General features: G+C 30.9%; 10 protein-coding genes across 10 annotated transcripts; 3 read left to right on the top strand and 7 right to left on the bottom strand.

Moving 5' to 3' along the window:
- Positions 1–275: 275 nt before the first annotated feature.
- On the bottom strand, positions 276–740 carry cgd1_850 (40S ribosomal protein S19; the record flags this gene model as incomplete). The annotated part of the gene is made up of 1 exon (XM_627934.1): positions 276–740. A coding segment is annotated over one exon (465 nt), but the record flags the coding sequence as incomplete, so codon positions are not given.
- Positions 741–2498: 1758 nt separating this feature from the next.
- Positions 2499–2699, top strand: cgd1_840 (conserved hypothetical protein; the record flags this gene model as incomplete). Its single annotated transcript, XM_627933.1, has 1 exon — positions 2499–2699. A coding segment is annotated over one exon (201 nt), but the record flags the coding sequence as incomplete, so codon positions are not given.
- A 790-nt stretch (positions 2700–3489) lies between these two features.
- On the bottom strand, positions 3490–6474 carry cgd1_830 (sen1p/ NAM7 like superfamily I RNA helicase; the record flags this gene model as incomplete). The annotated part of the gene is made up of 1 exon (XM_627932.1): positions 3490–6474. One exon carries the CDS (start codon positions 6472–6474, stop codon positions 3490–3492), a length of 2985 nt encoding a protein of 994 aa, XP_627932.1.
- Positions 6475–6808: 334 nt separating this feature from the next.
- On the bottom strand, positions 6809–9103 carry cgd1_820 (DHHC family palmitoyl transferases with 4 transmembrane domains; the record flags this gene model as incomplete). The annotated part of the gene is made up of 1 exon (XM_627931.1): positions 6809–9103. The coding sequence occupies one exon, from the start codon at positions 9101–9103 to the stop codon at positions 6809–6811; it is 2295 nt and encodes a 764-aa protein (XP_627931.1).
- A 1181-nt stretch (positions 9104–10284) lies between these two features.
- Positions 10285–12087, top strand: cgd1_810 (protein kinase; the record flags this gene model as incomplete). Its single annotated transcript, XM_627930.1, has 1 exon — positions 10285–12087. The coding sequence occupies one exon, from the start codon at positions 10285–10287 to the stop codon at positions 12085–12087; it is 1803 nt and encodes a 600-aa protein (XP_627930.1).
- A 148-nt stretch (positions 12088–12235) lies between these two features.
- Positions 12236–14209, bottom strand: cgd1_800 (protein disulfide isomerase, signal peptide plus possible ER retention motif; the record flags this gene model as incomplete). Its single annotated transcript, XM_627929.1, has 1 exon — positions 12236–14209. The coding sequence occupies one exon, from the start codon at positions 14207–14209 to the stop codon at positions 12236–12238; it is 1974 nt and encodes a 657-aa protein (XP_627929.1).
- A 968-nt stretch (positions 14210–15177) lies between these two features.
- Positions 15178–19374, bottom strand: cgd1_790 (leucine rich repeats, coiled coil; the record flags this gene model as incomplete). The annotated part of the gene is made up of 1 exon (XM_627928.1): positions 15178–19374. One exon carries the CDS (start codon positions 19372–19374, stop codon positions 15178–15180), a length of 4197 nt encoding a protein of 1398 aa, XP_627928.1.
- Positions 19375–20288: 914 nt separating this feature from the next.
- cgd1_780 (hypothetical protein, possible 2 transmembrane domains) lies at positions 20289–20936 on the bottom strand (the record flags this gene model as incomplete). Its single annotated transcript, XM_627927.1, has 1 exon — positions 20289–20936. One exon carries the CDS (start codon positions 20934–20936, stop codon positions 20289–20291), a length of 648 nt encoding a protein of 215 aa, XP_627927.1.
- A 1026-nt stretch (positions 20937–21962) lies between these two features.
- On the bottom strand, positions 21963–23447 carry cgd1_770 (hypothetical protein, possible apicomplexan-conserved; the record flags this gene model as incomplete). Its single annotated transcript, XM_627926.1, has 1 exon — positions 21963–23447. The coding sequence occupies one exon, from the start codon at positions 23445–23447 to the stop codon at positions 21963–21965; it is 1485 nt and encodes a 494-aa protein (XP_627926.1).
- A 669-nt stretch (positions 23448–24116) lies between these two features.
- On the top strand, positions 24117–26495 carry cgd1_760 (dual specificity phosphatase; the record flags this gene model as incomplete). Its single annotated transcript, XM_627925.1, has 1 exon — positions 24117–26495. A coding segment is annotated over one exon (2379 nt), but the record flags the coding sequence as incomplete, so codon positions are not given.
- Between the last annotated feature and the right edge of the window lie 221 nt (positions 26496–26716).

Below are 26716 nucleotides of genomic sequence, written 5' to 3'. Positions count from 1 at the left end.
TTTCCCCCTTACCCTTCCCTACTCAGATCCCCCTCCTTCCATTCAAATATTCTGCATCCCAAAAGTCAGCAATTACAACCGTGATTAATAGAGTAATTAGACAAAAAAACTGCGTGATTTACTAAAAATTAATGGCTAATAATAAAATACGATAAAACTAGAAAGATAAATAACGGTATTTCACCTCAACAAGTTTATCTTAATAAGATTTAAAGTAGATTTCATATTTAAGATCATACCTTCTTTAAAGTGCAAGAAGGAAAAGATCCTCAGGCTTATGCTTTGCATTGTCTAGCAATGGAGTCAAGCTCGCGTTGACCCTGTGGAGAAAGTCTACGGGTACCTGTATTTGGATTGAATTCTACTAAACCAAGAGATTGGAGCTGAATTAAGCAGTAACGAATAATTCCACGTGAAGCAACAGCTGAGTGGTTTCTAGCTGTCCCATTGCGCTGCTTTCTACCATAGAACTTAGAAAGAGCACCAACACCAACATTTGGTCTGACATATAAGTGTCTCAAAATTGAAGCAGCACGAATGTAGAGCCAATCTGAGTTTTGTGGTGGTAACTCCTTTGATGAAGCAGTCTTAACGTGGTCAACCCATTCTGGCATTGTCATCTTGCCACCCTTCTTTAATTGTTGAGCGAATTTTTCAATCAAGATTCCAGCTGGAACATCCTTAGCTGTTTTAATTACTCTTGGAGCTGCTGTTTCATACAATGTCATCCTTTCAAACCACTAAATATAGTAATATCAAGCTTCTTGCTCTTCAAAGTCTCACTTTGAATGTAATATTCCAATTATTATTAATGGTGTTTATTAAAACCCGATTTGGAATTCTTTTTTTTTTTTGCCGTTTTCCCGTATAAACCTATTCTTTGGGAATTATCTAATAATTACTTGACTTTCAACTATAAAATGTATTATTCTTTATTAATTATTCAAAGAGACACGTAGTTAAACAAACATATGCTTGCTTTCATCTATTCATTAATTTAAAACTTAATACCTTCTTTACATTGCCTCTACTTTTAAATGTCAAACATATATTTGTCTCGTTTTTGGCGCCTACTTTTTGGCGGGTGCTCGTGGTTTTGCTTCTAGGCTTTGTGGGGGGAAATGGAGGGCAAAAGAAATTTGATCAATAGTTATAAAATAATTGTTTAATATGGCATGCAGAACTATTCACTCTTTTGTTTATTTTATGCAAATTTTGTTAGTTTTTAAAATGTTTACCTCTGAATTTCTCTCAAATCTTGTATTGTCCATCTTTAATCTCTTTATTTTTTAGACGGCAAAAATAGTTTTTAACATTACACCACACTTGTACATATTAAAATAATGCTTGAATTTTATCCCTAATATATTTGAGGATAAAATTTTTGCGTTGAGTTCCCCTCTGGAATAAATTTTTGCTACAATAATAAAATAATAATATTATTATATTAATAGAAGATATCTTTACAGGAATATATATATATAAATATAAACATATTTGATTGAAAGATAGTAAACTTGTCAAGATGGCATCCAATGAGGAAACTGGAAATGATAACATTAACTCATTTATTGATGAAATAGATGATGAACTTGAGGAGTTCGATGATTTAGGTAAGTAATTTTCTTTAATTTGTGGACGGAAAAAGATATATGATCAAATAATAAGGGAAGAATTATTCATATCATCTTTCATAGTCCTCCATTAAGTTCTTATAGAATTATACTAACCCCAAATTAGACAATATTGAGACCCAGATTGATCCTGATGTTGGAGAATGGGATGAAAACTGGGATGCAACAGGTAAGATTACTCCTTATTTGAATTATCATTTTAATGATAAACATGAACAAATTTTATTTATATATATTTATTTTTTTTTTATTTTAGGTTGGGATGACGAGGATGTGGATGATGAGTTTATTAAACAACTGCACCACGAATTACAAGAATTTGAAAAAAGGCAAGCTAATAAAAGTAACTAATAAATAAAACTTTAGAATTCTTCTTTAAAAGTATATATTAATTTTATTTGATATTTTACAACTATTTTCTTTTTTCCCTTTGCCTCCACCTTAAACTCTGCATGTATGATGAAAATACCATACCGGTATAATTGCATGCATGCAAATATATTACGTCATTTTTTTCCGAATTTGTGTTGAATAAATTATAATATATTCAAAAAAAAATAAAAATTTATTTATTGAGTTTATAAGGAGATTACTGGAATTGATATTTATAATAAAAAAAAATGTCTAAAAGAGGAGTTTCTATGGAAGAGAAACGTTCAAGGTAAGCTTATGATTGTTTAAATGAAAGAATTTGTAAAAATTATGTAACTAAAATTTCTATTTTCCGAACAATTCATTAGATTATTGAACTCTCTATACGAAAAAGTAAGTTTTATCAGTTTGAAAATTATTGAGAAAAGCAATAAAAAGTGAATATAATTTTTGAATTACAAATATTTATTTCCTTTAATAATTTCATTATAGAAAGAATGTTTTAATTTAAAAGAAATAGAAAAATTAGGAAAGAAATGTGGAATAATTGAACAAACTGTCAAAGACGTTTTGCAAAGTCTTGTAGACGATTCTTTGGTTGTAAGTGACAAAATTGGATCTCTTAATATTTTTTGGGCTCTTCCTAGTGCTGCTAAATTTAGCAAAGAAAACAGGTTGGAATATTTAAAGTAAGTTTAATCACAAAAATTAGAATATCTCAAATTCTTATTAATATTTTTATCATTGTATACTTACGTTATTAAACATATATAACTCACTTATACTTGAATTTTATCTTATTATATTGAAACAGAAATTCAATCCAAGATTCCAAAGAACAAATTAAATCACTTGAAAAAATGATCAAAGATTCTAAAGAAACTGATTCTCCTGAGCATCAAATCAGAGAAAAAAAAAGTCAAGAATTAGATCAAATTCTGAAAGAACAGAAAGAACTTGTTATTAGGTTAGATAATATCAACATTATAATCAAAGATAATCCTAAAATCCTGAATGAAAATTTATCAAATACTAACCAAGAATTATCTATTTGGGAAGATAATGTCTGTAGTCTAAGACAATGGATCAAAAAAAAAATGCCTGGAATTTCTGAAAAAGAAATCAATAATAACTTTGGACTTCCAGATGATGACTAACTTTACATTTAATAATAAAAAAAAAACTTTTTTCCTTTTCATAACATTCCCATAAATTATGGTTGACCGGTATTTGCATGCGGAAAATGTTAATAATTAATTTGTCCACATAAGCATGTGATTACAATATGAATATATGGAAATACCGGTATAGGAGAAAATTGAAATGAGAAAAAAAGTGGATAAGAAAAATTGCAATAACTAAAACTAGTATAATAGAATTTAATATAAAAACTAAATTAGAATTATATTATTTGCGTTATTTAAATCAAAGAAGAGATTGGTATATAGTAAATAATGGAGAATCTAATTACAAAGCAACTGAGTTACTCAGCAGCATTTTCTGACTCAAGATCTTTATTTTTACTGGATTCATACTCATTAATATCACAGAAAAGATCAAGGTCTAGATTTCTGAATTTACGAATTACTCCGTTTTCCTCAATTTCAATAGGCTTTGATTCAGTCTGGAAAACTTTAGAACCTCTTTTATTCTTGGATTCATAGCCTTGGCTATCTTCTTTAAGGTCAACAAAGAATGATGAATCCACTTTTGCCTTAATTTCCGTGACTGAATTTAAAGTATCCTTATTCTTCTCAAGTACTGAACAATCCAATGTAAGATTTTGAACAAATTCAGGAACCTCTTGTCGAAGAGCATTTCTACAAGATTCCTTACGTTGTAGAAACCCATATAACCAAAGTTTCAAATAATTTTCTGTTGAACCAATCCTCTTAAAGTCAACAGAAAATTGAGAATTGTTCTTACAAGAATAATCCCAAAGACTACGCCATTCTGGATTTCCAAGAAGATATCTACTATTACCTACAATCCATAAGTTATATTTTGCTCTTGTTAAAGCAACATTTATACGCCTCCTGTCTGCAATAAACCCTGCATTTGTCTTCCTATTATCAGCGTTATTCAGAGAATCTTCTTCTATATACTGAGATCTTACAACTGAAAATATTATAAAATCTTTTTCTTGACCTTGAAAACCATCAACAGTTGAAACATCAATAGGACAAATAGTTTCAGGACTTAGTCCAAACTTCTCTTTGATTTTCTTCCTTATAATTTTAACTTGTTCATTATATGGAGAAATGACTGCAATCCTTTCATACCATCTTTTACTGGGTTCTCCCAAGTCTGTATTTTCTGTTAATTTCTTTTGATGTTCATAAAGAATAAGCCCTAGAAGCTCCAAAATTTGGCAAACAAAGTCTGCTTCTAGTAGATTTGAAATCGATTTTCCCTGCTCCTCTTCTGAATTCACTGAAAAGAAAGTGAAAGGTTTAAAAATTGGGATATCTTGCCAAGTTACAACAGGAGCTCTTGTTTTGAGTATATCCTTATAATCATGTAATTCTCCGTCGTAAAAATGCTTCGAGGGGAAAGCAGAAATCTGTGGGTGCATTCTATACTGAACACTCAACATTACTACCTGTTGTCCACTCATTTGAAGTCTCTGGAAAAGAGAAATGTCATATTTTCGTTCTATTGCTCGTCTCGAAAGTACTGTTGCTGGAAGCTGTTTTGGATCCCCAACTAAAATCAGCCTCTTACATCCAAGCTTCAATGGAATCAAAGTAGATAACTCAACGCCTTGAGAAGCTTCATCAATTATAACAGTATCAAATGACAATGCGGTCCTGTCACCACTTCCCGCGGCCTGCATTCTGCCATTCTGACTTAGTATTGAAATTAGCTCCTTGCTCCCACATACTGAGAGAGTTGCACAAACAATTTGTGACTCTTGTAAAATCTTCCACTGAGTTTGCTGACGTATTTCTTGTTTACAATTCTTTGCATCAAATCCATTTCTTTGTAGTCTTTGTTGTAACTTGTACTCTAAACTTAAGTCATGCAAATCTGGGTGAAAATTTGGTCCCGCCCTAACTAATGTGGGGGAATAATATTCACCGGTATTGTCTAATATACCACCTTCTCCAGTTATAGGGTTCCTGACTAGTTTTCTAACAATGGCGTCAATAGCAGCATTAGAAGGAGCGCAAACAAGTAATTTTCGAGGCCCCATTTTTCTACTACTTGTGTCCAAAGTTACTTTTTTAATTTCAACTTTGTTATGCCTGAAAATCCTGAGATTTTTCATTTCTGAGTCATACCAAGGTACGTAGTCTGGATCGTAACACCAGGGTTTAGCTCTAAGAATTGGTGCATACATTTCTGAGATATTTTCTTCATTAGATTTCCTTTTCTTAGTTTCAATATTCTCTTCATCGCTACTGTCTTCTGAAGCATTCTTAACTTCAAATGTTGATGACAAGAGGGCGCTAATGATTCCAATAATTGTGGTAGTTTTACCAGTCCCAGGTGGGCCTTGAATAAGGCTTATTCCACTATATTTAAGACACTCGCTTAATGCGCTCATTTGAGAAGGATTATATTTTTCTTTCAACTTTTCCTGCAATAAAGTGGGAATTTTCATAGTGTGCTCACAAGTTAGGCCTCTGCACAAAAGTTCATCTTTTAATAAAAGATCCGGAAGTGAAAATAAGCCGCTAAGCTCCCTATAGTTGGTCGAAAATGAGGTTATTCTTGATAAATACCAAGCTTGAGAGGAGCTTTGTGACAAAGCATTGGAAGTATCTTGTCCAAACTCCTTATTTCCCAATGAATCACTGAAAGATTTCATTCTCGAAACCAACCGATCTTGACTAGTAAAAGATGCTATCTTTCTTTTCATTGTTTTATCATCAACATAATAATTAGGATTTAAGACTGTGATAGTCACTCTCCCATTTGAATTTGAACCTTGAACTACCCCTATTACGTGCTTTAAATTATCATCAAATTCCTCCGACTTAAACTCAGGGTCAAATATGATCAGTACTAAATCTTGTGGAGAAAAGTATATTAATTCATCAGCCCTCCTTCTTTCAAATACCAAGGTTAGAAAGTTCGACTCTTCCAATTTATTTGAATTATTAGCTCTAATATCCTTGAGTGAAAAAGTGTCAAAGTCACTCATCTCTATTTGTTTAGCTCTCTGAATAGATTGTTGGCATTCCAACAAAAAGAGTGGGAAAAAATAATCCAAATACTCCTTGGAAGTAGCAAATCTTGTTGGGTTATCTCTAACTTGACAAGTTTCTCCAGAAATATCAAATGAATTAACGACATCTGGCCTTTCCACCCCAAAAACTTCCTCCTTAATATCTTTAAAAAAATCCCAAGCCAATAGAATACTGTCGAAATTGCTAATTGAGTATATTGACCCCAAATCCGTATCACTTTCTACTAATTTGGCTTCATTATTCGATTGACTAGCCTGTCTCTTTTTTGTCATCTTAGCCTTAGTCCCCTAACTCTCCACTTTCATATCTCAGTGCTCAACAGTGATCCTTTATTTCAGAGTAATATTTTTCCTTAATAGTATTTATATTTTCTCCTCGTAGAACTAATTTCACTTGTAAAAATTGACTTTGAATATCCCGCCAAAACTTTGGAACTTTGCAAGGCAACCGGAATTAAATTATAGAAAGCATGCAAAAAAAATGTGAATATTTGAATTCAGAATAAATTGACGAGATTATTGAATGCTGGAATTTAGAAGGTGAAAACAATATTAAGATTTACCTGTCTTATATCCAAGTTGAATTTTAGTAATTGAGATTTTTTGTTTAATTATACATATGGTTGCCAGCATATGGATTAACTTGATAAAAAGTTGATGATGAGTTTGATGGGAAGTTAAATTGGGAATGATAGTATGGGTGGCTTGTGGAAACGTGAGAAGGAAATATATTTGGTATAGGATCTCCATTCTCGTTAATAAACGTAATATCATTACTTGGAGGAACTTGAGATAAACTCTGATATGGAGCGTTGCTTTCAATATGAATAGGCATTGTAGTATTACCAAGAATCTTTTCAGGCTCTCTAATATGAGTAAAGAAATCCAAATTATCCCAGGAGTTATTCTTGGTAAAGTAAGCAAAAGCACTTCGAATACAAGTGGAAAATGTCCTCCCCTGCATGTCATAACAAAATCCTTCTGTATTACGTCCAGCAAATCTCTTCTTAATTGCTTCAGGTTTCTTATAATACTCATAAAATGTCACGTTAGACATGATTGATTTAACATGTCTGATAAATAGATACAATACGAAAATCATCCATGGGATATTCATAATGCTGTTGAACATTATTAAAGCGAACCAAGGATCAGATGTCATGAAATAATAGGCTTTTTCGTGGAAATAAATACCCTCAGTGTCACCAACTCCAAGGAAAAGATCTCCAGTCTGCATTGTAAACCAGTTATTATTCGAATCAGTGGATGAAATCTTCTTGAGAGATGCTGAAAACTTGAATCTGAAAGAGCAATATTGTTGGAACAAGTAGTAGTAGAGGAAGAATGAGATTGTGAGAAACTTTAGGAAGAAGAAGAATGCTCTTTGATTCCCATAGCCAACACAAGAATCAATCCATACGCAATGATGGTCAAATCTTTGTATACAATATCCGCAATCTGAACAATGATGTCCTCTAAATGGCCTTTCTGTTCTGCAAGTAACACATATTTTTGGTAAAACTGGAGCAGTCGAATTTATTGGTTTTCCTTCAACAATATCAATATAAATCTTTGAATTATTAGATTGCCTTTCCTTTGCAACAAAAGGCATCAGCCCAATAATTTCATTGGAAAGTTCAATTTGTCTACTAATGTGATTATTATATTTTTCTCTATACTTGCTAATGTTAAAATGATCGCCATTAAATAAGAGTTTGTTCATGTCAATAAGTTGATTATTAAGCTGAATCTGTTCATTTTCCTTAAGCATTAACTGATAAATACTGGAATTCTTTCCCAGCTTATTAGCTTGTGGAGTTAGCAAAGGTAAGTAAAGTCCATGTGACTCTAATAAAAGTAATTTATCGCGTGGAAGTTTGGGGATTATTTTTTGATAGATCGGATGTTTAACATAATTATCATTTCCAATATTTGATAACACCCAAAATAGTTGAGCTGCTGCAAATAAAATCATCCAAGTATAGAAATAACCCAGGTAAATTCCATCCAAGTATTCTCTATATGATTTGAGGGTGCTGACCATAATAAAAACTACCAATAAATTCAGAATAGAAATAAACCAGTAGTATACAGCATATGGGTTTCTAAGTAGGGAAATCCTTCCAAATAATTTATTATGATAATACCAAAAATTAAGCATTAATGCCAACCAATAATTTTTCCTAGTCCAGCAAATCTGGAAAGCAGTATTGCCAACAGCCGGATTTTCGTAATTTGAATGGGATATTAGATGAATTAGACCTAAATCGCACAAAAAGCTAACTGTTTCATCATCAACATCTCCTGAACACGCAGCATGTAGCAATGTATTCCCTTTATGATCTCTATGTCCTATGTTTGCTCCATGACTTATTAGCCACTGAATAATACCGTAATTTCCTCTTTTAGTTGCCCAGAATATAGGAGTTTGTCCTAAAATATCCTGCTCTTCTAGAGAATATCCTTGAAGATAAAGCCATTCCATTACTCTCAGTAAGTCTTGAACTCTACCTTCGGCCACTTCTGATGCAGCAGTGAGCATTAATCCAAACTGGTTCCTATTTTTAACATAAAAAATTTTGTTCCCATGTTTTTCATATAAATACTTTAGCATGGAAAAGTTTCCAGATTTAATACAGTAATGCACAGTTGTATCTCCATTAATATCTCCCATAAATGGATCACAACCTAAGCTCAATAAGTGAATGGAAACATCATCCCATCTATAATATACAGACCAGTGGAGCGCATTTGATTCATTCAAAATGCCAGTATTCCCTGTTTCTATTAATTGTTGAATAATATTATGTAGTGTGTTTTTATCTCTTCTTTGAGCTGCTATTGCTAACTCGTTAGCAGTGTATTCTGCTTCATAACAGTTCGACCTTTTACTCAGTTCCATCAGGCCAACATTTCACTATTTTATAGAAAATTTGGCAATACTGGGTCGAACTTAAATTCTCGATATTTAGCTAATTGATTCTTGTTACCTATTCAAACTTGGTCTTTTTTCTCTTGGTGATCTTAATTTTTTTTTTTTTTATTCTGTTTCCGCCTAATTAAATCTATTGTTTTTGCATTGCCCCACCAAGCTCCCCACAAATATATTTCTACCTTGTCCCCTCATTAAAATATTAATTTGGAATAAAAAGTCAATTTTTTTTTATAGATTAAATCTTTTTAAAATAACTAGCATCTTAATTTTTAATTAAAAAAAAATCCTCAATTTCTAGTTAAGACTTAAAATCTGTATTATCATGCCGGTAATTTATTGCTAAAAAAATGTTTGCCAAAGTGCATGTGCATGTGGATAACCTGCATGCGCTCCTTTTGAAAATGGTTAGACTAATATAAAAGTCCCCAATTATCGAGAGAATAATTTTAAAAATATATACATTTATATGTTTGCATTAAATTCATATCTTGTTTTCGTATTAAAAACTCATTATTTTGTCAATTATTTAAAGTAAAATATTCAAATTTTGTATCTCATCCGTTGTCATTTTTTTTATAATTCCAATGTCATGTGGACAAAAATTTATGCAAGTGTTTTAGTACCGGTGTATTTTCATGTGGAACTGCTGCCACGCCGGTATTGCAATTTTGTACATGCAAAATGACACGTGTTGTGTGCAGTCTTGTTGCAAATTTTTAAAAAAAAAATTGACTATATTTAAATACGTGCATGGGTATATATGTAATATATGAATTTTATTAATAAAGAAGAAAATAATGGGATTTTGAGAGTATTAGGGAAAAGGACAGCATAAAAGACTGCTCAATTTTCTCACAAGAGAAGAAAAAAAAAATAATTAGAGTTTGTCTTTTATTCAATTATAAAGTGCTTTCATCTTGAAATAATAATTTGCAGAAAGAATTAAAAAATTGAGAAAAAAAAAATTAAGTATCAAAATATATATATTTATATATGAATTTGTTTATTCAATAATTAACTAATATTTTACTAATTAATTTAATAACAATTAAAGAAAATTATTAAATCTATTTAAAAAAAAAACAGAGTCTACTTTGACAAATTAGTAGGGATGTGTTAATATTTCAAGCCACTGAAGAAGAAAACTCATGGTTTCAATTTTGAATAATTTAGAAAACATTTATTTCCTACTTCAAGTCTCTCCAATTGTACAAGTCCACACTCTGAGGGCAAACGTGAGATACAGAATAGGTCCTGAAGATGGAATCACAGACGTTGATATTTCATATCCGGATCCACCAGCTTGCATTACAACAAGTTTTGACCTATGGATTAAGAATGAGGATCGTGAATTTAGGCTAACAAGAAAAGGAGACAACAATCAAGCAGAGTCATGTAAATACTTCTACAAAGATTGTGTTACAGGATCTTATTTACCAATCCCACTATTTCCAGATATTATTGTGGTTTCTTCTGGTACTAAATTAAGAGTAATGACATCTCAACCAAATGAGTGTAATATTGCATTTGTATTGAAAACCCAGGATGTTTCCGATTTGATTGGTTCAAAGATTATGTTCAATACTGAAATCCAAGCTTATAAAATTAATTCCAAGGAAAATTCTCATAAAATGTTAATAGATGAAATATCTAACTCAAAAACTAAATATAAAGATACAACCGAAAAAAAGCTCCAAGAGGATATGGGAAAAAGCTATTTGGTTTTTACTGAAGCTTCACTTGGAAAGGGAGGTAATGGAGAAGTATTTTTAGGCTTAAACAGAGAAACTTTTGAATTTGTTGCTGTTAAATCAGAAATGTCAGGTTCACTTTCTAGGGAAGCAGATTATTTGGAGAAATGCAAAAGTGATTATGTTGTAAAAAAATTGGATTGGTTCCAAAACAGAACCGACAATAGAGAGTATTTGATTATGGAACTATTTCATGGAGGAACAATACGTCAGCTTTTAAGATTTAAATACAAAAACGGTCTTCCAATAAACTCTGTGAGAAATCTAATGTATACTTTATTGGTTGGAATAAGTCAAATGCATTCAAAAGGAGTTGTTCATAGAGATTTAAAGACAGCAAACTTGATGTTAACTGATGTTGTACGAGATATTAATACTTGTAACTCTCAAATGAAAATATGTGATTTGGGAAACTCAGGAATGTCAATTGGTGGAAGACTCAAAGGACATTGTTGTACATGCTTTGCTACAGCTCCTGAAGTATATTTAAATAATGACTATGATGAAAAGGTTGATATGTGGTCTATTGGAACTATTTTATATGAATTAATTACAGGTCAAAGATTGATTGAATGCAATCATCAAATCCACTGCAATGCAAATGAAAAGATACTTCGATTTGATTTTTCAAATATTGAAAAAAAAATTAATGAGCATATTTCAACTCATTATACTTTTGGAGATGTTAATTGGGTTGAAGATGTAATTGATTTATTAAGGAGATTGTTAGAAAAAAGTCCCTCAAAAAGAATTTCTGCCCAAGAATCTTTATCTCATCACTTTTTTACAAATTACCAACCAATAACAATAGATAATTCTTGGAAATGTACAACTAAATTGCAGTTAATTAAAATTCTTGATGAAAATATTCCAGTTCAGCACGAATCAGAAGAAGCCAATACATATCTTCCGAGTTGTAAATGCTGTTCAAATCAAATGAATATAAATCATCATTTTAATTATAATATTGCCCCAACTTCAAGAATATCATCAAGTTGTTTCCCAAGCTTAAATACATTCTATACGTATTGTACTTGGAAAAATCCAATTGGAACAGCTTACTTTAATAAATCTCATGTTGGTAATGAAAAAATGAATAAGCAAGCAGTAAGAAACTCTTTAGTTCAAAGAGGACAAATTCTAAATAATGGTGGTAATAACATATATAATGAACAAAATATGAATACTCAAAATAGATAGACAAATATGTTAAAACTCTTCTAAATTTAAGGAAAAATAATATAATTATAATCAAAGAATTAAAAGAAAAAAAATTATTATATAAATTATATTTCACTAATGAGAAAGCATAATTAAACAAATAATTAAAACTTTTGAGCTTTTTGAATCATAATTCATGAGAAATTGCCATATCAAGATCATCATCTTCAAAAGCTAGCTCAGGATTTAAATACTGCATATGGTCAAATTTAAAGCTTGCATTTTTAGAAATCCATTCTATCATGTTTGCAACAGATCTGTCGCCATTATACAAAATTGGTTCAGTCTTCATTTCTGATTTAAATAATAGAATCGAGGGATAACCCAAAATTTGTATATTCTCAACTTCATTCTGAGATCCATCAATCTTTGCAATCTTAAGCTTATCACTAATGCCACGTAGTCTTTGAGCAAGAACATTATAATCTGGTTCCAATTTTCTACAATGACCACACCAAGGAGCATAAAAAACTATCAAGACATCCAAATTTGTTTCAATTACTTCTTTTTTGAATGTTTTTGAAACTACTATACGAACTGGTCCATCGTTATCCTCTTCAGATGGAGGTTCTTCACTTTTAAAATATGGGTTCAGTCTTCCTGATACAAAATCTTGAATAAAGTGTTCAAGATTTGAATTTTTCAGTAAGTCTGGCCCAGAAAACCGACATCTATAAATTAGTGGAGCTTGAGGGCGTTTCATTGGAGGCATATTTGGTAAGGTTGGAGCGATCATCTTCCCTTCATCAACACTTGGAAACTTTATTATGGAAATACAAGGAAGTTTACATTCTTCTGGTATCAAAACTTGGGCAATTCTTCTCTCATGAGCAAGATTAGTTCCTGATTTAACAAAGAGGATCTCCCCTCTGAATTGCCTTGCTATTTCTCTATATTTCTCCATTATTAATTTCAAATTTGGTACATCATTGTTGACGAAGAGGAAAGAAATTGTTTTTTCACCCAAAAATAATTTTTGAGCAATTAAAGGATCAAATTCAGTAATTAATGGATATTGGTATTTTAAAATTTGTTTCTCCAAATTCTCAAAGTTACTAAAATCTACTTTATCAATCAAAATCAGCCCATGTTTATTCCCATCATTTTTATTAAAATCATCTTGTTTATCTGAATTATCATCCCAAGGTGTAAAAATTGCTAAAGTATTTTCCTTTATTGAATTACTATGGTTTATCACATTTCTTGATTTATTATTATCTTTTGAATAATTTTTGATAAAGTTCAAAACTTCAGTATTATTAGTTAAAGTATGTGCAAAGAAAATATTATGATATTTATGGCTCAGTTTTGAATATGAAGAAGAAACTAAAGACATTGAATCACTTTCATCATTATTTTCATGATCAACGATTGCTACTGCTTTGATAGAACTGTTATCTGTATTTAGGAAAACTTCAAGTACACTCAAACTGGAAATTGAAATATCTCTGTTGAATTCGCTATTCACGAAATTGACAATTGAAACAGAATTTGGAAGCCCAGAATAATATTGGCTTTGACCCTCAGAATATATTTTAATTGTTGGAAATCTAATTACTTGTTCCAATAATACTACTTTACGATGCTCATTACAATCAATCTTCCCAAAACTTATTTTCTTCCCTTTAAATATATTTGCAGCTTTTTCAAATTCAGGCATAATTCCTCGACAATATACACACCATGGTACATAAAATAATACTACTGAGTCTATTTTTGTAAATTCTGAGAGATCTTCAAGCCCCAGTTGTTTTACTAATGACTCACTATTGGATACTCCACCAGCATTTAACAGATTCTGTACATATTTTGGACCAGGAGTTGTTATTTGAAATCCAACATCAATTTCATTACTTTTATTAATAATGGTATTTGCTGTCATTAATGTGCTAACTGTTGTTGTTGTTGTTGTTGTTGTTGTAAATCTATTATTGGAAGAATTATTATTGGTTGAATTACTTACATAAAGTGAATTATTACCATTGTTAATATCATTCTTTCCGAAATTGTTCGAGTTTGAGAGACGAAGTTCTTCCCCAAAACCAAAACTTATTCTAGCAAGTATTAGGTAAGCTGTATGCAGAAAAATAATATAATTCATTTTATATTTACTTTATAAATGATGAAAATTTGATATTCAATTTCCAGTTAATACAATAAACTCTTCCTTTTATATTCTTATAAACTTTCAGTTTCTTTCTTTTCTTTCCTTTTATATCCTTTCCTCTCCGCTTTCTTAAAGCTTATTTATTACTATAATAATTATAATAACTGCTCTGATTAATCCTCTTTTCAATGAGCTTGGAATTCCTCTCCTTTCTTTTTTTCTCCTCTATTCCTATTATTTACCCCTTGTGTTTATCCCTCGTAATAACAAGTACAGAAAATAGCTATAATTATAATAATAAGCCCTTTATATCTATTCACCTACTACTTTAAGCTACTGTTCCCTATTTCCAACCTATAACCAATCTCTTAACTATATTCCTCCAACTAATCAATCAACTATTGCACCACATCATTTTACTTATTGGCAAAACCCGCCCATTCTTAGTACAGGTGGCGGGAATTTTTTTGCATGCCGATCTTGCATGCGCTGCCTCTTCATTAGGTTTGAAAAATAGATCCAGGTAAAGGGGGTGATCTCCAGGAGTAAATAAAGATAGATAAAAATATTTAGAAAGAGAAAGAATGAATGAAAGAAAGAAAAACAAATAAAGTTTGTAAATAAAAACACATCATCAAAGTTAAAGAAAGTGTTGAAAAGTGGAAAATTCGTAGATTTTTTTTTATCCTTTATATCTTATATTGGAAGGATTTTACTTTCTTCTTCATTTTTTTTTTTCATACTATTTTTTTATTCATATTTAATATTATTATTGGGGAAAAAGTTATTATATAAATTAATATGTTTAAACTCTATCTAGATAATAATTATACCTAATAAAAAGGTAGGAAATAGCTTCTTCTTCTTTCCTTGATTTCTATTACGATATTCTTACTACTCTCCCCTCCCCCTCTTCCTCCATCTCTTTTAATCCTTTTTTCTAATGACCCCCATCTCACAGATCACTGACTAAACAAACCAGAGTTTGTATAACTCAAATTAGAATTTGATGTAAGACTTTTCCTACTCATTCCTCTTGATTTTCTCTCTTTAGAATCTGAAAAGTAGCTACCTTCTCCTTGATTAACTCCAGCTTTGGTAACATAATGAGAACTTATATCCTCCATGATTATACGAATTGGACTAAATCTCCTTTTAAAAGCATCAATCCTTTCAATAGGATTTCCTCCTAAAAACACCTTTGAAAGATTTACACAACAAGGTTGAAGAGCAAGTAATAATGTCTCAATCTCAGGTTGAGTATTTCCATTTGAACACCAACTTAAAGTCTCTAAAGTCTTATTTTTCATCCCCAAGTTATCCAAAATAGTATCCAAAGAGTCAATACATCTTCCATTAATTTTATTTCTTGAAAGATTCAAATGTTCTATACTCGTTGAAAATAGTATATGTTTAAAGAAGACTGAAAATTCACGCTTTGTCTTGTTTGGACCCAAATTATTAAAGTCCAATAAGAGTTTCTTACAATTACATCCTTTCACAACCTCTAATATTAAAGGTAAAGAACGAGCTGTTAAATTATTCATCCCCAAATCCAATTTTCCTAAAGATTTTACTTGAGTTAGTAAAGGGAAAATTGCATGAAAACCATCATCTCCCATATAACAACCCCTGAAAATCATTTCTTTAGGGTCTTTTCTGGATAAAGCAACATTAATACAATGAGAAAATAAAGTCTCGTTAAATATTAATCCTCCCATATCAAAAGAATTTGAAGTATTTGATTTCAAAAAAGCATTTGAAATAAATGTTATCACCTTTTTTGCTGGAACTACTGAACTCTTAAAACAATATTCAATATATTGAGTCTTCCAAATCTGACACTTTATTGATCTCCACAATAATAAACGATTCCTTCTTAAACTAAACTTCATTGTAGTCTTTGGAAAATCTGACAAAGTTAATGGAAGTATTCCTTTTATAAAAGGATTTTCTGATACTACCAAAATTGTATTCTGACCAGAAATCTGATTATTATTCAATGCTGGAATCAAATTCATTACATCAATATTATTAATGCTTTTCTTATCATATCTTGTAATTATTTCAATATCTGTATCTGCATTGATTCCAAATTGAGTTTGTTCTAATATTGGAGAATCATTAACAAGATTATTTTCATTGTATTTAATTCCTGTATTTAGAGATTTTTGATACATTGGATCATTCCCATTAAAATTACTTATACTACCATTATTAGAAAGTTCATTGAATGAATTCTCATAATTTTTGACATATTTCTTAACACATTCCAATTGTTTGATAGAACTCTTATTCAAAATAAGATGAGGCAAATTAACTCCAGTTACTGAAAAAGTAAAATTTCCAGGGATTTCAGTACAAGGTTCAATTGGAGATATATCACTATCAGGAGTGAAGTATATCCCACCTTTAACTCTTAATTTTGTTTTAATATCGGTACAACAATTTAAGATCTTCTCTTTAAGTCCAATAGGATCACGAGACATCCAAACAATAATTCCATGTTCTCCAAGTTCATGAAGCTCAACTCTACTCTTAATCTTTGAATCTTTTGTTATCAAAATAGATAAAGTAGAAAAGAGATTATTTGTTGATTTGAATAGATTCTTTGTCATCATTAAGTTAGTTGGCTCCCATGGAGCAATGTGAATTGTCTCACAGATTTGTCTATAATCTTCCTCATTTTCACTTGAAAGATCTTCAAATTCTTCTGAATCATCGTCCCTAACAGAACTTTCATCATCATCATAGTCATCATTTATATTTGCCATACCAACTTTATTCTTAACAGTTTTCTGAGAATTTTTAATCTTTTTGAAGATATTGTTTTGTTGAATTCCAATTTTACTGATATCTGGAGAATCCAAATGATTATAAGTACCTTCTTTATTGATTCCAATACTAGAAAATCCAATATTTTTAAATCCTGTTATATTTAACTGTCCACTATTTTTATGAATCTTATTATTGTCTCCTAGAGTTGTTCCTTTTCCAGAAATCTGAGTCTTACTTAATTCTTCTAAACCTTCACGATCTTTAAGGATTTCTTTCAACTTTGAGAGTTCTTTTTTATCCATATTTTGAATCTTTGAATCAATAATTTTGTTTAAGTTCAAAGTAAAGTTTTGAAGAGAAGACCTATTTTCTTGAGAATTAACGAGCATCTCTACTCCTTTCTTTCTTTCACTAATTTGCTTTTCCATATCTTCTCTCCATTCATTTGACATTGAGATTACATTCTCTCTATATAAAGGTTCTCCTTCATTAATTTCTGTATTCTTAACTTTTCGTATAATTCCTTTATTGGAATCATCATTTGGAAATTCATATCTACCCCAAAGTGCTGTCTCATATAGTTCACAATCAGGAATGTACTTAACAACAGTGACATCATTTCTGAAAGTCTCTGGTTTGGAACTCTCATTAGAATTAGGACTAGAAATAGATCCTTTAAATATTTTATTTCCAATTTTAGAGATAGATCCAGAAATTAGGTTCGTACCTCCAAATCCAAATTTCAACTTTGGAGTTATAACGAGTTTGTTATTTTGTTGCTGAAATTTTGAACTAGATCCTAACATCCTTCCTTGTTGTTCTCTTTCAATAGGAGGTAGTTTCGGTGGTGAGACATCAAATGGTTCATCAACGTTATATATGGAATTATAGCTGAGTTCATTCAAAATAAACTTCTTGATATTAGTAATAGATTCAACAGAAGATATTGAAATTGATCCATAACTGCTTTTTGCTATATCATTCGAAATTTCGTCCCAGAAACCTCTTTGAATCTTTCTAATCAAATCAGCTGTAACTTCATATGGAATATTAAGGAACTCTTTTTGCCAAATTACACGAGGATCTTGGACAATGGATGGGAGACCTTTGGGAAAGTTCTCAGCCAAAGGAGGAGTATACTGTTTTTTGTGAATATTAAGAAGGATATCACTGGAACTTAAGACTGAGGTAGCATCCAAATAGTCTGTTATCAATGAGACATGATTTCTATTTTTGTCAGGATGTATTCTGAAAGTATTTTCAAAGAGTACCTCATCAAAACAAGGATAAAGAGTTGTATTTTCAATTAGACGATCAATGAGAGCTTCATTTGATATATTTTTTTGGTCCAAAAGATTTCCATACATATTAAATTCTTTTTCTTCGTTCTTAAAATTTTTTTCTGTATTTTTTTCCCAACCAAGTTGTCGTCTTAATTCTTTGAACTCTTTTCCTATTTGCTTTGAAGTATTATCAGTTCCCAAGGAAATGACTCGTTCTCCAATATTATCTAAAGAAACTTTCCCACTAAGTTTAAATCCAAGATGCTTTTCAAAGTTAGTATTAAAAGCTCGTAACTTCATCAAGTCATTTTCATGTTCTTTCTCTCTATCTTTGGAAATTTCATCCTCAAAAAGAATCTGATCCTTCAAATTATTAAGGTTTTTATAAAGTCTATCTATTTTTGAAGACTTCCTATCACAGAACATCCTATTCTCTGGCATATCATTATGGTGGAATTTTTGCTTAAAGGGATCTACTGCATTCAAAAGTTTCATTTCTAGATTTCCTTCTTTATCCAAAATTTTCTTTTCCACCTCTTTTGATGCTTCTTGAGACATTGTCAAGACACTTCTCACTGGTAATTTAATGTTTCCAAAATCAGTCATTTTTACCAGTTCTGTTGGTTTTACCCCAAAATTGTCATATATCGATTCTTGGTAATTATATCCCAGTTGTTGTTTCTCTCTTTCTTGCTGAGTAAGTTTTGTAATATGAGACAAAGGTTCATCTTTCCAAACTTCTTTTGCAATCGAAGAGTTTCCAATATTAATATCTCGAAGCTTTTCTCCTGTTGCTGCAAGCATGATTGAACCTTTAACTGGTCCAAGTTCATTCTCCAACTCTCGAATAATTCCTGGGTTGTTCATTAAAGCTTTTTGGTTTGAGAATGATGAAGAAATTGTGGATGCATCGTCATTTTCCTTGTTTTTTCTCCATATTAGGCTTGGATTCATTGGATTCCACTCTGCACCACTTGAATATGAAAATGCTTTCATTCCAAGTTTCAGAGATGATTCCATTCCAATACTCTTTGTCGTATAGTTTCTATCTTGTCTCACACTTTTTAATTCCTTATTCTTCTTTAAATCATTCTTCATTAGTCCTAGAATCTGTTTTTTGTATTTTTCCTTTGGGCCCTCCGTGACTAAATCCAACTCTAAATTGAAAAAATATTGAATTGTTAGTTGTTTTAAAGTGAGGAATTCGAGTGCAATTCATGTTTCTTTACTTACCTGCAGGATCCTCCATATTTGACAATATTGCAAATGATTCACACACATTCTTAGTATTAAAAGTCTTGTTTTTGTTCTTAGGGGCACGATCGTTGTTTTGAATTAACCTCTGAACTTCAGAGTCATTTTCCAAAAGGGAATAATTTAGAGATTCTAAAATTTCACATTTTTCAAGTTAATTATTTTCTGTTAATGTCAGCACACATAAATGGCAGCAAATTTGCAAACAGTGTTGCATGCATGCAATTTCCCACATTGCGCTGCTGGGCTGGAAATACTAAGTCGGAGCCTGGAAAAGTAAAACTTACGTCTTATTTTTGAAATTTCTTTTGAATATTCAGATAACTTCGGCATTTTATCAAATCCCTTCCGAAAATATCTCAAATATATACTCTTCCCATTTTAATGGGATTTCTTTTTTTTTTTGATTTATTGGAATTAGGATTTTTTTGACTTGATTATTAATTAAATGTCAAAGTGGAATTGGCGCCATTCACCCGCAGTTTAATCAGTGCAGTCAGAATGGGGGGTGGAACAGTTATTTTACATGGCTGTGGGTAAAATAAGATAAATTAAAGGGAATTTCGTGTGAACAGGGAGAAAAAAGAAATAACAATTGGGATAGGAAATTAAAGAAGATAACTTTATAATTAGCGATATCTGGCTAAGTAAATATCTAAAAGCCAGCCCATTTCCTGGCATTTTGCCTTGAAACTAATACACGTAATATAGGAATAATTTCATTTGGAAGTGAAAAAATCAAAATGTAAATTATTTATTTATTTCTTCTTCTTTTCGTTAGATTTTTCATATAATTCCACAATTAGCTTGCTAATAACTTCAAAAATTTCATCAGTATTTATATAACCGTCAAGTGTGAATAATTTTCCAACATATATGGTTTTTGACACTTGGTGGTTTTGATTTTGAAGCAAAAATTCAATATCGTTTGAAGCACGATTTAATTTTGGTGTAATGTAGCATGCATCCTTATCATAGTTCCATATATTCTTTAAGGAAAATCCACCTTTCTCTTGGAGTTTTTTGGGAACAATATATGAGTTTGTGAAACCTGAAAATGGAGATTTTACATCAATTAGAAATGTACCAAACATGGAAAGAAAGAATCCTACAACACAAATAAGAATAAACCATTGATCTTTTGGAAATTTGAATACTACAGCTCCAAATATTCCAAAAACAGTTGCAATTAACATTAGGATATTTTTTCTGTGGTAAATTTGAATCTGTTCTTCCAGGCCTGAGAGAGTAATAATCGAGGAAATCACATTTGAAATGGCTTTGGTCAAGTCCATTTCATTGTAAATGTTTGAAACTTTGAAAATCTCGTACTCATCGTATAGTTCCTTTTTGATCTTTTCCTTTTCTGATTTATTAGTAATTTTCTCCAATGCTTGAGTACTCATCTTTCCTTATCAACTTGTGGTTTTAAGTCAAATTTTAGATTCAATTTTCTCCAAACAACGCTCAATTAATTCTCAATAATATTAATGATGATAATAATATTTTCTCTTATAATAATTTTCCGTCCATTATATATCCCGTTACCTCAAATAGTTATTTCAAATATTATTAATAACATTGCAATTTATTATTATAAATAAACTTATTGAGCCCGCTCAAACATACAGAAAATCAACGTAATTTAAACATAAATTTTCAAAAAAAAAAAAAAATAAATGCAAGGGTAAAATGATAACAGAAAGACTTCACACTAAGATTAATTAAGTGTGAACATACTAAACAATCAAAAATAATAATTTTTTTGTCAAAATTCTATTTTGATATTAATTTTGAATTTGATTCATTTTTTTTTTTAATAAGAGACATGGGGGCTTTACAAATTATTGGAAAGGCGGGCTCATGCGAGTAAAATTTGCATGCAACAATTCAGCTTTGGACTGAAAAATAAAATGAAGAGCGTGAATTCAAAGAAGATAAATATATAGATAAATATAAAAATATAATATAGGAGCTTAATAATTTGAAAGATTTGGGAAGATCTAGAAGATGTTGTTGAATTCTGATAACACATTTATTAGTTATTTGTACCCAAAAGTAGAGAGCTGGAAGAGAATAAAGTCAGACTTATTTAGGTATTACAATAAAGAGTGGTTCAAAATGGATAGATTTATAAACCCTTTTGGACAAAAAACTAAAAATAATGACCTAAAGAGAAAAGAGTTGGATTTAGTATAAAAAGTGGTGTAGATAGATTTTCAAATTCACATAAAGGAAACATGTGGTTGTGGGGGCATAAAAGAAATCTTAGTTCATAAAATTGCATGCAAACAAGATTATTGATATAAAAACAGCTGCGATAATTAGGGAAAGGGGTAAGAAAAAGTTAAAGTTGACATAACAAAGGTGTTTATATTTGTCTTGCATTTTTAAAATGTTAGCTATAAAAGTATTTAAGGTAATCATAGAAATTAATTAATCATGATTGAGTATCTAAGTGAGCTTTTGGAAATTTTTTTAAGCTCGTTGATTAGCTTATCTTTATCGGATGAAAACTGATACAAAGTTTTTAGATTCTTAAAGTTGGTAGCAAAAAGTTGCTGGGAATTGAAAAAGAAGTTGTTTTGGTTGTAGATCTGGTTCTCAAGAATGGATACAGAATTGGGAAGCTTACTTGAATAAAATGAAGCAACAGAAAGATTGTTGAAGGAAGTACTGCATGGAAGTAAGTATTCTTTGTTAAAGTTAATAGCAAGTTCTTTATACAAGGCAGCTGAAGTATTGAAATTAAGGGAGGCAGTAACTGGATCATCCTGAGCCATATTTAATAGTCCAAGAGTAAATCTATAGTGAGCAATATTAAAATTTGTATTATGCTTTGGGTGTTGGAGGCGTTCCTCAATAGTATTTAGAGTAGAGTGAACCAAAGGAAAGTTCCCATATTGGAGGGATATTCTAGCAATCAAAGAATACAAAGATATATCATCTGGAAAGTGTTTCTGCATTGAATCATTCAAAATTTGTATAGCCTCATTATAGTAGTCTCTGAGGGTTAAAGCCTCAACAAGGATGAAAAGAACTACTTTATATTTGAGAAGCCATTTATTTGTGACTTGCTTATCAAAATCTTTGAAAAGTTCTAAAATGTAATCAATTTCATTAATGATCACATACAATTCATCAATTGCTTGGTCAAAAAATACAAAGTAGTCCTCAATCTTAATATTCTCACTCAGATCTTTGCCATGTTTATTTTCAGGCAAGAATACTGAAGCATTTGGAATATGATAAGTTTTGTACATAGCTAACTTCCAGAAGATTATTTGTATCCTAAAAAAGTAGTAAATGTCAATTAGTTTTAGGAAATGCTTTCGTGATCTTAATTCGTGTTTAATGATACCTTTGTTTTCTTGAAATACATCTCGAATTGAAAAACAGTTACACCATGAAATAAAATGCGAATTAACGTTATCTACAACATCTGATTGGTGATTCTTATCATTTTCACCAATCTTTAAAATAAAACAAGCCCTCTCAAAGCTTTTGATTAATTGGATTGCTCCAAAAATATCGTTCTTACATATATAACAATGGATTATATAGCTAAGTATAATGATCCCAGAAATATCATATAGGTGAAAGTCTGGAGAATCTTTGAGCTCATTGTTTACATATTTATAGTTTATTTTCTCAGGAATTAAGCTCTCCATCCAACTCTCAATAATGGATCCATTATAATAATATTCAAGCAACAATTCAAGACTTTGGCTATATTCTCTATTTACTAACAAGTCTTTTAACTTTTGAACTTGTTCCAAACTTAGTTTTTCTCTTACTTTATGACTCAAAGCCTGTTCACCGCCATTATGGCTATTAGATGACAGTATTCTCAATTGCTGACCTTTATCCAAGTTGATTTTACCTTTATGTTCCTGAGGAGTAGTCTCCACCTTCATTATTTCCAGGTTTCTTAGGATTCAAAATCAATCAATAAAAAATTACAGTGAGACATCAAAAAAAAGAAAAAAGTTCACCTTTGCTTTCCATAACTTAGTCTTCAATATACATAGACTTTCTCTTGTTTTCCCACAATTACTTTTAATTATTTTCTAGCTCTGAACCAACTTCCCGCCAAAACTAAAAAAAACATGAAAACTTATTTCTCACATATAGAAAGCAGTCTCGTAAAATTGTAAGCATGCTTTCCCGCCAAAATAGAAAAATAGGATTTGATAATTTTTTGGATAAAAAAGTGGAAAATAATAGGTTAAGGGAAGGAAAAGAGAGAAATTTCACAAAATTATAGATAAAGATAATAGATCTAGTGGCAATAAGAAGATTGTTTCCGAGGTATTATTTTGGCTAAAAGATTTTTTTCTTCTTCCAAGGGAAAAGCCCAAGGAAAAGGAGGGGAGGGGGAAACGAACAATTAAATAATTAAGGCTTGATAAGACTTAACGAATACAAAATATCTGATATAGTTTTTGGGTTTATTTTTGGTATTTTTATTTTTGAAAAAAGGATTCTTTTAAATCGCTTTCAGAAGAGAGCTTGATGAAAATAAGGGAAGAGAATAGGGGGGAGGAGATTTTGGGAATAGAAAACACAGATAAGTTGATAATTAGTATAATAAGTATTCTGGATTTTTGGGGGAAAAAGTTAATATGCTAACGAATGAACGTTTGAATATAATTAAAAGGTATAGAACAGTTTGTAGTGAGATAATTGAAGGTAGACTGTATCTCGGAGGATATCAGGTAGCTTGTGATTGGAATAAGTTGGAAAAAAACAAGATAACGCATATAATTAATGTTTCAGGAGATGTTTGCAAGAATGTGTTTCAAAATAAGCTAGAGTACAGGACTTATTATGTTTTGGATACTCCTCAAGAAAGCATTGAAGGAGTGCTTTATGATAGTATTGAATGGATTGATGCAAAATTCAAGGAAAGCAATGAAAACAGGATATATGTACATTGTCAAGAGGGTGTTTCTAGATCCTCTAGTATAGTAATCGGTTATTTAATGTGGAAATATAATAAAAGCTTTAATGATGCTTCAGAATATGTAAGAGAAAGAAGGGGCACTTCAAGTCCAAATATTGGGTTTACTTATCAGCTATTATTATTTCAGAAAGCTCTGAGTTTGGTAAAATTTGGGATTCCAACTAGGGATGAAAAAGAAGAAGGAGGGGGAGAAAAAGCTGAGCTTCCTTCAATAGACCATCTTGGAAAGAAACATTGGATTACTTCTTCAAAGATTTACTATATATCTAAACATGGCATTCCAGTTTCGTTAATTCATTGGAAAGGGGACGGAAGTAATAAATTTAGTCTAAATTCAAATAAAATCTATCTATTAAGACAAAGTCTTCTAGAGGAAGCAGACTCTATTCGTCGTGAGAAACTTTGGATTTGGATTGGAAGCCAAGTTAATGAGGGCGTTAGGGAGTCAATTCTAGCGGTTTTGAGGTTTTGCAGACAAATTCTCAAAATCGAAATAGGATATGACTCATCTTTAGAGCTGGAAAACTTAGAAATCAGAGCAGACTTGATAATTGGAGCTCTTGCAGATGACCGAAATTCAGCCTCTGAATGTATTACAAATATCCTTTCTTCCACCATTATTCTCGAATACTTTCACGAATTCTCAGAGAGCGGGGAATTCATGCAAATTCTGGCGCCAACAGATTTGCATTTATGTAATTCCTATGACGTAATACAAAGGTCATTTTCCTCTCCATCGATAAAAAGTATTTCCAAAAATGCCATTATTTTGGATTATGAGAATGATGTCGAAGATGAGGCCGAAGATGTTGGGGTTGATAATAATGAAAGAAATTACAACCAAATAGATAGATTGAGTTCAGATTCTCAATCAAGCTCAGAGTTATCATCTTTAATATCTTTGGACGAGTCTTTGCCATACTTTTCTTCTTTTCCGTCTTCAAATGGATCTCCAATTCCTTCAAAAAATTCACCTGATAATTTCAAAAGCTCTGATACAGAATCTATTAAAGAAATGGGACGAATCAACCAACATCATTTTTCATTAGATTCTCGGAGAATTATCTACTCAAGAGATAATCTTCTGGAAAAGGAAAGTAGAGAAATTGAAAGTTGTCCTTTGACTTTTGGTAAAGTTGTGATACCAAAGTTGAATTTTGCTTTCAAAGGTGGAGATAAATCTTTGGAAGATCATTCTCAGTCACAAGAGTCAGAAATGAAAGACTTAAAAGTTCATTCATTTTCTACTAAAGAAGATTCTGCTCCTGTAAAGAAGCAACATTCAATACATTTTTTCCAGGAAGAGGTTTTCTGTTTTAATAATAGCAGCTACTCAAAAAGAAGTTCTATATCTCAAGAAAATCTTTCTATGAATGAGGATTGCCACAGTACTTTAGATAGTGGAAGAATGAAAGTTTTATTATTTAGATTTCCAGATTATTTTGGATCAGAGTCTCTTCGCTTTTTTGATTCTGAGGATCTTCTTCCTACCTCAGTCTGTCCTCTCATTATCATTGGAGAAATCACTTCAGATGAACAAAAAAATAAAGAAAAAGAAGAACAGAAAAAGAAACAAGAAGAACAGAGAAAAGATAAAGAAAAAGAAAAAGACAAAGAACAAACCAATCTCCCACTTTCACCCTTAGAAAAAAATCCTATTAAAAACATTATGGTTTATCTTTGGATTGGATCTAAGACTACGTACTTTAATCAAGCCAAACAAATTCTTTCCGAACATTTTCAAGGAAATGATAGTCATAACCATGCAGATGTATCTTCATTAATATTAAGTACTGCTGAAAATCAAAGTTTAAAGGATTATGAGAAAACTAACCTCAATGAACAAATTAATAATCATCATTTCGAGTTAGATATTACCCAACTTTTAATTCTACTAATTAGAAACAATTCAAAATTGAGTATAAAAGAAATCAGTTCTATTTACTTTGAGTTCGAAGGTGAAGAATCTAACAGTTTTTGGAACTATTTCTATCAATAGTCAATTATCAATCAATCATACAAATAATACATAAGTAGATTAAAATTAAAATGTAAGTATTTTATTCTTATATTTAAAATAATAACATTTACAACAATTCTCCACCTCTTATTTCCTTTCTTCTCTCTTATCAACAATTATTATTACCTACGGTACCCATTTTTACCGGCATGCATGCAGACCACCGCGCGCCGTCTCGTGCATGCACTTGACGCAAATTC

The sequence above is a fragment of the Cryptosporidium parvum genome, chromosome 1 (assembly GCF_000165345.1).
Source record: "Cryptosporidium parvum Iowa II chromosome 1, whole genome shotgun sequence".
Classification (NCBI taxonomy): Eukaryota; Apicomplexa; class Conoidasida; order Eucoccidiorida; family Cryptosporidiidae; genus Cryptosporidium; species Cryptosporidium parvum.
Note: the sequence above shows the minus strand (reverse complement) of the source record. Positions and strands in the feature narration are given on the sequence as shown.